General features: G+C 35.4%; 4 protein-coding genes across 4 annotated transcripts in view; 3 read left to right on the top strand and 1 right to left on the bottom strand.

The window, feature by feature from the left end:
• Positions 1 to 1,624, top strand: part of LOAG_17716 (hypothetical protein) — a gene marked incomplete at both ends in the record, with an annotated part of 5,280 nt that extends 3,656 nt beyond the window's left edge. Inside the window, 4 exons of the mRNA XM_020450379.1 lie at positions 352 to 463; positions 697 to 939; positions 1,078 to 1,227; positions 1,526 to 1,624. Of these exons, the coding sequence (XP_020305950.1) occupies positions 352 to 463; positions 697 to 939; positions 1,078 to 1,227; positions 1,526 to 1,624 (604 nt within the window). The remainder of the gene's footprint in view (positions 1 to 351; positions 464 to 696; positions 940 to 1,077; positions 1,228 to 1,525) is intronic.
• A 1,448-nt stretch (positions 1,625 to 3,072) lies between these two features.
• Positions 3,073 to 4,127, top strand: LOAG_06503 (hypothetical protein; the record flags this gene model as incomplete). Its single annotated transcript, XM_020447156.1, has 3 exons — positions 3,073 to 3,253; positions 3,546 to 3,724; positions 4,029 to 4,127. 3 exons carry the CDS (start codon positions 3,073 to 3,075, stop codon positions 4,125 to 4,127), a joined length of 459 nt encoding a protein of 152 aa, XP_020302584.1.
• Positions 4,128 to 4,237: 110 nt separating this feature from the next.
• On the top strand, positions 4,238 to 8,050 carry LOAG_17715 (hypothetical protein; the record flags this gene model as incomplete). Its single annotated transcript, XM_020450378.1, has 7 exons — positions 4,238 to 4,442; positions 4,606 to 4,844; positions 5,457 to 5,542; positions 5,684 to 5,810; positions 6,268 to 6,495; positions 7,577 to 7,767; positions 7,894 to 8,050. The coding sequence occupies 7 exons, from the start codon at positions 4,238 to 4,240 to the stop codon at positions 8,048 to 8,050; spliced, it is 1,233 nt and encodes a 410-aa protein (XP_020305949.1).
• A 468-nt stretch (positions 8,051 to 8,518) lies between these two features.
• LOAG_06499 (dynein light intermediate chain) lies at positions 8,519 to 12,205 on the bottom strand. Its single transcript, XM_003142035.2, has 9 exons — positions 11,996 to 12,205; positions 11,676 to 11,746; positions 11,167 to 11,313; positions 10,592 to 10,837; positions 10,340 to 10,422; positions 10,036 to 10,200; positions 9,729 to 9,926; positions 9,292 to 9,489; positions 8,519 to 9,040 (listed from the first exon to the last, which is right to left on the bottom strand). Exons 1-9 carry the CDS (start codon positions 12,085 to 12,087, stop codon positions 8,882 to 8,884), a joined length of 1,359 nt encoding a protein of 452 aa, XP_003142083.1. The 5' UTR covers positions 12,088 to 12,205; the 3' UTR covers positions 8,519 to 8,881.
• Positions 12,206 to 12,620: the final 415 nt, after the last annotated feature.

Genomic DNA, 12,620 nt, shown 5'->3' with positions numbered 1-12,620 from the left:
CTGAAGACTGTAGATAACTGCAGGAATGGTATTAGACATATGTAAGGAACATTTCAAGAGTGTTCCTTACACTTCTCTAATTTCAAATTAATAAAACTTTCCTTTATCAAAATCAACTTGTCCTTTTCTTGTCCACAAGACTCTCGATCAGCGAGTCTACCCTTCATAATGTAAAATCACATTATTTCTGTATTACATACTTCAAAATTTGTTTTGCGTTATGTTGCTATATCATCCACTTCAAAAGATAGGTAGGATATTTCTCGCTTTTTTGATGATATTGATATTGGCAGTAATAGTTATATTTCTACTTCATTATTATTGCAATGTTTAAATTACATTGTTTTTCAGGAAAGGTTCTCCTTCAAAGTTTCGTCCCGATATGATCTCAAATGAAATATTCGACTCATTGAATTGGCGTCGGCCCGTGCATTTTGGTGGTCGTACAAATTTAGACGCTTTTGTAATTTTTATTTTAATAATTTTTATTTTACAAATATAGTTTTGGTGAAATTATAGTTTAGGAAAAACTAATTGACAACTATCTTTTTTCAAGTTATACTAGGAACTAATAACTGGAGCCAAATATAATCTTTTTTTTAGCTCTAGTAATCCCTTTCTCTTTGCCTACTTTTTAAGTTTTAGATCGTGTGCTATTTTCTTCGTAAAGCCCAACGAAACATGCTTATCTAATAGGTAACTGCGTATAATTTGCGATACAATCGTGCCGAATATCTGGATGCTCTTGGCTCCGAATTATGCAAACGTAAAATTATGAAATTTGTCCCATCAATACCGGTGAAACAACAGCGTCTCGTGCGACGTATGCAGCAGAGGTTATCTGGTCGGGAAGATATGCTAGATTTGGAAACACTCAAAAAGGTTGTTGATCCAGATGCTCTACGTGTTCAGATTGCCCATCGTCTTGGCATTAAAGATGTGAGTTTTGTTTTCTCTTTATTCAATTTTTAAGCAGATATATCCTGATCTTCCGATATTTCTGTTTTTATAGGTTCTGTAAATCTCAGTAAAATTGTAGGAATTCGTATTCATTACGGTGCCATAAGATATTTGTAGCTTGACAGCATATTGCCGTGTTCGAAAGCAAGGAATAATCAGGATGATGAAGTAAGCAGCGCGATGCAGCATATCGCATCTGCTCCATTTACTATGTCACCAGGAGTTTGCGAACCGACTTCCATGGAATATATTCATTTGCGAAAAACGGTAAATTTGTTTTATTTTTACTCCAGATTTCTTACTAAATTTCTCAGGATTTCAGTCATTTTATAAAATCATTATGACTCAACGTTTAATCAGTTTTCTAGTTATTTGTGATTTTATATCCGATTGTTAAGGTAAATTTGCAACAGGCTTTTTTATTGCTTCCAGGCTAATCTGTAGTTCGAAAAGCAGTTTCAGAATCTCATTATCACAATTGAAATCCCAGCTCTGTAATGAATGGAATGAATGAAAATTATATCCACCAGAATGGAAAGCAGTTAACATTTTCTGTGTTTTACAGGTGAACAAACATCAGTATCAAATCTTTCGGAAAGTTTATACTCATCTCCTGTGTCTGAATATGAAAGTAAAGTTGAAACCGGAAAAGAACGTGAACTGAAAGCTCCATTTATTCTGTCATTCAACGATCCAGAAGTTGATGCACTGGTACATAGAAAATTTAAAAATTATGCACAGGAAGAAAACGCAACCGACGCTATTATTCTTCCTCAATCTTCAGAACACCAATCACATATATCTGAAGTAACTTTTTTAATACTCTAGTGAAAATTTGCATATTCCAAATACTCTGGTATTTTAAAACATCAGAATTTTACTAATTACCAATTGTTGTACTGCTGTTACAAAAATCAGTTAGTTGTCGAATGTTTTTTGATGAATAATGAATGAATTTGAAGAGTCCAGCCAAACTTCATATCATTTTTTATGGATTATGTTAACTAATGTAGAGGAATTGATTTTTCTTTTTTGTAGATGTTTTGTTGTTATTAAGAAAGAATCCATATAGATTTATTGCTGTGATCTATTCTTTTTTCCAGCATCTGGAGGCATCAACTTCACGCATCGAATATGTTGATTTTGAGAGCGCTTTTGAGGAGTACGAAAATGATGAAGTGCAACATTTGGATTCATTTTTTGATACCCATTTCAGTAGTCATTCGTTATGAAGTTAGCATGCACAGGTATCTGTTTCTGTGTTATAATACTTATAGTCAGCCTTTGTTTAGAGAATTAGCAATACTGCCTCTCAATTCTGCTTTCTTAAATTTCGCATTTGTATACCTGCTGAAGTTTGAAGGTTCTTATATGTTATATGTTAAATTTTGAAGTGATTTTGGAAGACTGCTGCAACTGTCTTGAAAAGAACGAGTGAAACGGTATAGAGGAAGAAAGATACTTATGTAGGTGGAAGACAATACTGTCAAGAGGGTAAAAAAAATGCATTTCTATTTGAGAGGTTAAAGTGCATTTCTATTTCCAAATGGAACTTTTTCGGTCCTTGAAATCATAGACTTGAGGACAGTATACAATTTCTTTGTACAGTATTGTAATAATTACGATGTATCCATTGCATTCGATTTCCATTACTTCTTGTCTCATGTTTTCGAAATAAATTGAATTTCATTACTTTTATAAGTGTATAATAAAGCATACATGGATATTCACTGTTATTGGCAACCTGTCCTATATTATTGGATCATTGAATAATGATAAACATAAAAAGTAGGTAGGAATCAGGAAGTAAAAAGAATGGTGAAGATGAATATCTGCCGGCGGTAGATGCAATTCAGGTGATCAGTTCTACGCTTATTACAATTGGTTTAGTCATTAAGGCGTGATGAAGGCAGAAGATTTTTCCTCCAATAATTAGCGAATTTTTTGGCAACGAAGCATCAAGGTCCTGTATGCATCTTACCTTTTAGGTGTTCGAAACTCATTCAAAATTTGTCGGCATCTACCAGTTGTAAATGGTAGCTCATTGAACTGCGACTTGTCTCTTGACAAGTAGGAATTGATCAAGATTATCATTGCAGATTTGTTACCGGGATGGCTGGTTTTAGCACTGTCGACATTTCCCAAGTTACGTCAACTTTTGGAAGAGATTTCCCGTCCACTGGATCGGGCGACTTCAACTCAGAATTGCTTGTAAACAAGAAGGAGGAAGTTGAATGGAGTGATTGCCGCGATTTGGTTGAAGTTCCGGGTGATCCGGAATGGAAATTACGATGTATGTGCTTTTGATAGTGATGGTTCTAGAAAATGTTTAGTATCGAGATATTAATGATTAGGAATCTTGTGTTAATATGTATTTCAATTGCAGCCGGAAATGATTGACTCAATATTTTAATGGCTGGTGATACGATTTCCTAAATTTTGGTTAATTCTACTGTACCAATCAATCAAGCAAAACATTACAGTTTTGTTATTCCATAGTTTTCCTGAAATGCAGCAAATAAAATCTCCCGATGAATAAGTACCTTTTGTACTTTTGTCTCTTGTAATTCTTCGAATCAATTTAGATATGGCTGAAGCCTTTCCACAATACTGTTGGAAATACGCCGAAGCACAGATGATTGCTCACTACCATTACAACGTTGCTACAACTTCTAATGTACCTGCAATGCAGCCAGATGCTACATGTCCCATTTTCTACGCACATTTACCGAATTCTTTTTCACCCTATGATTTTAGTATCCAAGTATGTCGATTCGCTGTTTATTTTACAAAAAAAAAAAAAAAAAAGGAAATCCACGTTTAGTCAAATTGTAATTAGTTTTATGCCGATTTTATTAAATATTGTTTTCGAATTTTTCTAAATAGTGACGAATTCTCGGATATATGTATAATCATTAGAAAACCAACGCCAATCTAGCCAGGGAATCAATTAAATGGAATAGTTTTAACAATTGGTGTTTTGAGTATCATTGAGGTAACCGTTCGTGCATATGATTACAAAAAAACTTTCCAAATTGTGGTTATGAAATGCCAATATTTCCTTACAGCCGAAGTCATTAGATCGAGCCCGTGAGCAGCTATACCGGCAAATTCAGGCTGTGTACAGTGCACAAAACGAATTTATGATTCCATGTGATCAGGCATGACATTTTTTCCCAGAAAATTTAGACTCGCTAATAAAATGAATATGAATGTGATGACATTCATATAATATTTAAAAATTTGCAAGGTTATTACAATTTCACCTTGTTTTTAAATGTGTATTGGTGCGCCATGTGCGGTATTGATCGATAACATGAAATGGTTGCGTGCAAGGATCTTGAAATTCAGTAAAGCGAATGGTGTAATAATAGATCTTGTGGATATTGGTTACGACAATATTGCCAAGATAGAGGATGTTCGACCTCTACTGAAAGTTTTTGGACGTTTGCCTCCACTTGCTTTGCGTTGTCGTATGAAGGGTATGTTTTTAGATAAAACTTCGTCAACAGAATTGAAAAAATCATTTTAGGTGAAATACATTAAGTTATTCTTTCCACAAAATGTTCAGTTAATATATCAGTAAGAAATAATTCTTATATTATTATTGGAAGAAAATTAACGGCAATTCAATTATTGCATCAGGTGTTGATATGAACGATTTAACTGTGGAGAAAGTGAATGCGTTCCAAAATTTAATTAAATCTTGTGGTGATGTTGTTCGCGTAGAACTTGCTGATGTATCTTCCATACCATTTCTTGTTAATTTGTACCATCCAACGGTGCATGGGAGAAATCTTGGTAAACTGTTTTATCGTTGTAAAGAGCATGCCGAACATAAAGCGGCACGAGAGAGGCGATGGAATAAAAAATTGGCTCGAATGGTATATTTCGTTGTTTTGATATTTGATAATATGGCATTTACTTCGTTTCACTTCATTTGAGCTTTCTGTAGGGTTTTTTTTTTATCATGCAGTGTAGCATATTCTTTTCAAAACCATGCATACAATTCCGCGTCTGAAAAGTCTTCGTGATTTCAACAAACCATTCCGCAATTTTTCCATGGGTAAAGCTTTTGGTGACTCGGTCATATAAGCCTTCTGTATAATCAGCTATGTTGACGACCATTTGATTACTAATTATTTTGAGGATTTTAAGTCTCGTTTTTACTTCAATTTACTACGGTATTTATTTAGAGCTTCCGAAAGTTTTTTTCTTCTGTTTAAGGGAGTGAGTATGATATCAAATGTTAAAAAAAATATAACTCCTATTAATGAAGTTGAAACGTTGTCTTAACTTTCATCCACCTCCATTTTCTCGTTTTCTTTCTGCATTTATCTGTTTTTGCCGTTATCTATCTTCTTTACTTATAAATCAATAAACTTTAGCGAAGCCTCAGCGAAAGCGACCAGATCATATCTAAGGGAAATATCTAAGCGACCCTTGCGAAATCAGGAAAATGGAGTTCATTTTGAAATTTACAAATTTAGTTTTAGAACAACGATTTTTCTAATGAATGTACGAGTGAGGAAAGTTCCGAAGATGAATACTTACAGCCTACACACGTGTTGCATTTGGAAAGGTAAAGTTATTATATCATTAAAACTTTAATTAAAATATTGTTAGCATATAGATGTGAAACAAATTGAGAATGATAGTAGGAAAGGAAGAATTGAAATGGTGCAAAAGACTAGAAAGGAATCTTAGCTTGTCATATTTCTAGACTACAAAAGCCGATTACTGATGAATCACTCTACATTTCCCATGTCGAAAATAGCCGATTCGTTTATTTACATAGCGAATATCACAAAAAGACAATTGAGAAATTGGAAAAACACTTATTTACCAAGGTTCTATTAAAATTTCTTCCTCAGTGTTCAGTGATTAATTTCTGTTTGTATGTCCAAATTCAAAATCTTCTTTCATTTTGAAATTGTTTGAGCATCCAAGTACTATAGCCTGCTAAATTTTATCGTAAAATTTTCTTGAATTTTTAAGTATATTTAGTTGATGTTGAGGAAGTTGGCCACAGTTGATTTCTTTTTGAAAATTATGACCGAGTCAAAAAATGTTTCATCTTTGGTTTTAATATGATTTTAATCTTAAAAAGTTTCTTTTAATCTATTGAATTAACTAAAGTTTGAACCAGTAAGTGTCATTTTGTAATTAGTTTGTTTTGTTTATTCTATTTATTACATCGATATTCTAGAAACGTATCTTTCTTGTTTCTCTTGTTTTGTTTTACTTCTCATTCTTCTATCCTTTGTTTTTCTTACCCTCCAGTATCTAACGAAATTGTTGTTTCAGTGGTCTGAGTTAAAAATTGTTCCTGAAAAATGGTTGATGCCAGCGTTAGCTTGTGCTTATTCTGACACCTCCACTTGCAGTCCATGCAGAGTCATTGTGGCGGAAGTTGAAGATCAAACGGTATGGATACGCAGCGCTGATCATGGGTGGAAGAAGAATTTACCAAAATTGGATTGTCTCTCTGGTAGTTTACGTCTTCTTACGAGAGAATTCTCGGAAACACCACTTGTAAGTGAGACGGTTCATCATTGAATCTCATCTCCAGAACATTTATCAACTGTTGATTATTTGAAAAATCAGCAGAGTTCATCTTTATCATTATGTGCTTGTGGAAGTAATTTCGGCGAGCTTATTACATCCCACTTAAGTTTCTGTAATCCTCCATGGGGCAAGGATAAGACTATCGAGGGATGTAAGTAATAAAGTGATTGCAAGAACCTCAACAAGTTTATTCCAATTTTTCCTCATCCAGCACAAAAATCATTCTTTGTCAAGTTTACCACCACTTCACAAGCATAATGCTTACCTGAATAAGTTGCAGCGTCTTCAATTCTAAATTGAAACTTTAGCCCCAATAAGTTTGCCGATTAATGTCCTGTGAAGTGGTATGAATTTGATGTCCAAACCTACATTGGCGCAGTGACAAGTGATTCTATTACACCAAACCCCGTTGAGTTCCAATCTGGCCTCGATTCTTGGCGCTCTGATGCATATTCATCAGAAGTGTATGCATAATCGGAGGTAGAGTAAGTTGTGCCAAGTGGCGCAGCAGTCGAATCACCTTCGGTGTCAGGCATTATCCTTAGTGTTTGATATTATCCTCTGGATTCGGAACACTTCATCCAAACAAATGGTGTTTAGCGAGGGTGAAAATCTCCAAGATTGTTTGCATTATCATCTGCGACATTTAATAACTGAACATGTGACGTGGTTTTAGAGTAGTAATCCCCAACCTTTCTTTGACCAAGAACCACTTTGGCGTTTTTATTTGTAACTGGGACTACAGGGCTCAAAAATAATTTCCGGTAATTTGGAAAGGAACTTTGATCAAAACTTCCAACGTATTGAACTTAGAGTAACATTATAATACAGAAAAGAAGGAACATAATTTTAATTTTTGATAGCCCTCACGTGCCATATTTAGTTCTTACTGACTTCTTGCAACTCACGGAGAGACTGCATTTTAGGACTGTCGGTTGGGAACCACTATTTTAGAGGAACAAATACATCCTAAACTTATCTAAAAATTCGATATCAAAAATAAAAAACCCATAGCTATTTCAAATTTGCCGTTCCTAATCTCTTTCAGATGTATCTCTGTTGCCTACCAAATTCCATGCAGTATCATCCACACAGGTCCGAAACTGATATTCTGCGAAGCATTTTGCCAACTGGTACGATTGTAAATATTCGCCGCTTGCCATGTAAGCGGTCTTTACCATACAGAGCGGATATTTTTCTTGAGAATGACGAGCCAGTTATCGATGTTCTCAATCGATCGTGAGTTGCATTCGCGTTTGACTTTCATCCTTCGAAATTTTTAGCAATTTCCAGCATTCTTCATGCGGACTTCCTGAACTCTCCGTCACCGTTTTTATGGAATTTTGAATGTACGCTTAATTTAAGGAAAACCGAAAAACAAGTAATACATCCATGCTTCGACTTGGTACCTTACAAACCATCAATTTATTGCGAATTTCACAAGCTTGACTGCAATTATCAGGAAGATCTAGAAGTTTTCCAACCATTTGCGAAGGGTCGTTTGGAATACGCCAATTTGTAAAAATTGAGTGAGATCCCAATCTTCTAAGGAATGAATGCATTGTTATCCACGTTCTTTGTGAACTTACTAGTGCGTGTTGTACAAGTATTGCTGCTGATTGGATTCACTTATTTATTTCTTTTAAATATGCTCATCGATGAGTTACTGCTAAGTAAGCGATTGGTATTAAAATATAAAGCAGACAGGAAGAACTTCACCGAAATTTCACTGGGGATGAGGAAAAGTTCTGCACCAAGTCTAGTTTACTGAATTCTCGGGATAAAAATTTAGTTGTCTTCAATTGTATGGGTTAAACTCAACTTGGAACAAAACTCTAATACGGATTTTCTCGCAATAAAGACAAATAGGTAAATTTTGGTGTAAAAACTGTGATCTACACTGTAAACATTCATATATAACATGAGGAGGCATATCGCATCGAGGGTCTATAGTTTGAAAATTGATGTATACCTTGGAAATAAAGAACGGGTGTAATTTGGAAATGAAGATCTAAAGACTACTTCTGAACCGTATCCCTCAGGTTATATAATATAATAATAAGCTTCCGGTACAACTTCAATCCTTCCAGGAACACAGCGACAATACTGACAAGTAGTAATAATCAAACAAATAAATATCGTTTAGGTAAATACAGAGAAGATGGGATGCAGATCATATATCGCACAAGAACAATATACCCTTACAGTTTCCACTGTCTAACTTCCTCAAAATCATCAGCGATAGCTTAAGACTTGCAGCAACAGTAATCTCGAAATAAAATCATTACGCTTTTAACAAACGTATTGCAAAAAATTTTGTAGTTTAGCAGATTTTTTGAGCTTTGATTCATATTCATGATGACTGCTGCTGAGCTGAATTTAACTCTGGAGTTACTGATTCTTGCTCTCCGTTTGATTTTGCCGCTGATGATGCTGCCGAACTGTTTACCTGTTCCAGCATTCTTTGTAACTGTGCTTGCGGATCAACCACTGCACGATTCGTCTGCGCAACCTACAGACATATTTATTTTTAGCTGAGCTACTTTTAATTAATAATGACCTATTTCTAACTGAAAACGATGGGCAAGCCTTACTCATCATCTTCAGTTAGAAAGAGATATCAAGGACAATATCCAAATTTCAGTGAAGGCTTAATGTTCAGCTCAGTTTAAAAACATGCTTTATGCTTATCCTTCGTCCAATAATCTCAAAAAGAAGATAATTCAATGGAAAGAAACTTGCATCAAGAAAAAAAAAACTGACCTGACCCTCCTTGGTTCTAAGGAGATTATTGAAAAAGGAAACTAGCGGAGAATTGCCATCTGCTCCTTCACTTGCTTGTTTCTGCGGTGTAGTTCGTTTTGGTGACGCAATTTCAACACTTGCAAGTTTGTGTAGGAACGCTTGTTCTTCCTCTGCTTCAATAACCTGGTCCCGTATGGATTGCCTTTCGCGCACCATCTGTAACAGACTGAAAAGATCAAGTTTTTCTTACTGCCTCAGTCCTTTTGCTAAAATGAACTACGAATTTACGAATTCAAGACAAGACTTGCGTATCACCTTCAAGTAGAAGTGGATCTTATTAAGGATTATACCCAAATCTCATGAAAGGTTAATGTGTTTAGCATAGTTCCAAATCAAGTGCAGCGTACATTTTATGCTCCATCATTTACGTCACTGAATAATCAATGAGAATTGACCTCTAACGGATGGTCCACATCTGGGATTGCTTCCTTGATTATATCCAGCTTTTTCTCATTGTCCCAACCTGCTGGCACAAATATTGAATTCTTGTCAACAACCTGAGCAGGTGTTGTAAATGGCATTCCGCAGACTCGATGAATAAGATACTTGTACAGCAAGGCTGTATTTTTTTCTTCTTTCGCAGATGTGTAAACCTGAAATACGTCTTTTATATAAGCCTTAAGGAGTGAATGGAAAAATTTTGTGCACACAAGTACTCGATATGAAAGAAACAGCGTTAATAAAAAATATACAATGTTCTACCAAAGCAGCTCCATGTGCCATGCAAAATTTCCGGACGTGATACTGTAAACGATCGAGCTGATCATCAGACATTTCAGTATGTGCTAAGTCACTCTTCGTTAGCACAACTACTAGTGCAGCACCTGTATTTCGAGTCAGGATATTTTGATCCAGTGGTAGCAGTACCTAGAACAAATGCCTCTAACCACTTTTTTTTCTTTTTAAGAGACAAAAGAGGGCTAAACAAAGCAGAGAAACGAGAGATCACCCATCTACTGAATCAAGATATTGAGCTACGAATAACATCGTGAAATAACGAACGTACATGTTCTGTTTCCATGGATGGTATTTTATCGCTTTGCATCGAGCTATCGAGTGGTTCAACATACTCTTGCCAAAATAATTCTTCTGAAATGATGTTTGCATTCTTCCAAACATAAAACCCGATAGATGAAACAAGTGTCCATTTCTCCTTTCTTTCATCTTTGAGATTTAAAGTCGCATATAGCAAAAGGTATTAAAACAGGAATTATATGCAACTTACCTGCAAAGGTACGAATTTTATAAAAGAGCTTACGTGATTTGCGAGCATCCATCACGATAGCTTTATCAAATATATTTTCGATCTGACCACTTATCACTTTAACCCATTTATTCAATGATGGCAGTATTACTCCAGGCTCTTGCATCGACGCACATAATATCACAATGCTTTTGCTTAATGATGCAGTTAAAGCAAATTTCACCAGAGGCGCAAACGCCACATCACCATCCAAAACCCATACTGGGAGTGTTACGCTTTCACCAGGTGCAACACCGGCACCTAAAATTGCAATGTGTAAATAGCTGAAGCATATCAAATTAGACTTGCATTATTATGCACGGAAAATTAGATACCATGATAGTCTGTCTGAAGCTTTCCATAATAATTTCTGAAACTGCAAGATGTCAGACTCACCCAGTCTTAAGAAAGCTATTATATTCCAATAAAAAAAAAGTTTTTCAAAAAAAACTTTTTCAAAAATAAATCCCACTCTGCCTCAAACACATAACGGAAAGACATTCCAACCTTCACGATCACCTGTCTCAGCAGAATTTGACTGTAATTATCGATTAAATAAAAGTAATCGGATGAAAATCGACTAAACGCACCTGCCGAAGCTAACTGATACGCATAGCTTGCATCCCTATAATCTGTGTGTACATTCAAAAAATGATACTCAAGCGCAGAACCACGACCAGATGTTTCCCGTTTTTCAAGTCTATTCAATAACCAACTTTTGCCACTCTGTCTATTTCCTGTAGTGCAGCACATAATTATTCGATAAACAAGCTTCTGCAACTTATTTGGTTAATAAATTTCGTTAAAATAAATTCATGGATCACCTTCCACAATAACACTTCCCTTTACCTTTTTTCAAGCTGACACTCCATTTCATGCTTCCTTCAGCTTCAAGTTTAATTTTCCTGGTGGCAATTTTCTATCATACAGTGACTATACCCAAAATCCAGCAACCGCAACAATGTCTACTGAATTACTAGGCAAGTAAGGAATATTTTGTTTGGAGTGGAAGCTGCATAACCTATAAAGACTTCTTAACCTATAAAAAACAAACACTCTCTTTAAATTTAATAAAGTAAGCAATTTTTGGTGGTGTTACCTAGGAAAAGGATCGTTCCTGGTGCGCTATTGCTGACACCATTAGCGCTTACTTCAGATAATATCTGAGTCCTGAAATTAATCCCAACTTGTAAATTGCGATAAACCTATTGAGTTCCTCACAATTTCAGAAATATCTGCTTTTCTGAAGGAGCATCGACTAGAAACTTCTAACAACTGAAAAACCCATTCCCCAACTACATGTATTCGTCAAAATATTAAAATGCTTTTTCCAATTTCCCCTTTTCACCTCCCGCTTTTATAACACTTCCTCTCTGTTTCTTTTCCAGGGTTCTCCTTTACAGAAAAAAAAAGATTAACCAGATTCTTTCGTCATCATTTCCACCTGCTGTATTTACAGTCGCATTACCGGTCACCTGAAGCGACAAATTTAAGGAACCAGTTGGAGGCATTCGGAACGACTGAGCATGCAAATCTGTAACTTCAGTAGTAGATGCATTTTATGAAAACCATGTTTTCAAATTCAAATCAATCGCCTTTCGTAATCAATGAAAGTATAAAAGAAAACAAATTAATAATAATAAAAGTAGACACGAAATAAAAGAGACATAATAATGATAATGAGGACAATAACAACAACAACAACAACAACAACAACAATAGTACCACTACTACAATAATAATAACGACAACAACAACAATAACAGCGACAATAATAACGTTAATGATAACAACTGATAACAACAACAACAACAACAACAATCACAGAACACACCGAACGAACCACGTGGGGCGCTATGAAATCACTTGTGTCCAGAGGGGATTTAGGTAGTACAATACAATTCTTTTTGAGGGGAGACTCGATCGAATTCTTATTCGTTCTCCTGAACTCTAAGGCATTACCTTTACTACCAAATTACTTCACCCGTGTGCTGGAGTAATTGATGAACTAGACTAGTTGCTATTCTGTGAGACATAAGCATAC

Source organism: Loa loa (genome assembly GCF_000183805.2).
Source record: "Loa loa unplaced genomic scaffold supercont3.118, whole genome shotgun sequence".
NCBI lineage: Eukaryota > Metazoa > Nematoda > Chromadorea > Rhabditida > Onchocercidae > Loa > Loa loa.
Note: the sequence above shows the minus strand (reverse complement) of the source record. Positions and strands in the feature narration are given on the sequence as shown.

Excerpts from the sequence above, each read along its gene's own strand:
- LOAG_06499 (XM_003142035.2), bottom strand. The coding sequence starts at position 12,087 with ATGCCTCCAACTGGTTCCTTAAATTTGTCGCTTCAGGTGACCGGTAAT. Across the intron at positions 10,838-11,166 it reads GTATCAGTTAGCTTCGGCAG|GTGCCGGTGTTGCACCTGGT; the intron begins GTGCGTTTAGTC and ends TTGCAATTTTAG. Across the intron at positions 9,490-9,728 it reads ATGTGGACCATCCGTTAGAG|ATGGTGCGCGAAAGGCAATC; the intron begins GTCAATTCTCAT and ends AGTCTGTTACAG.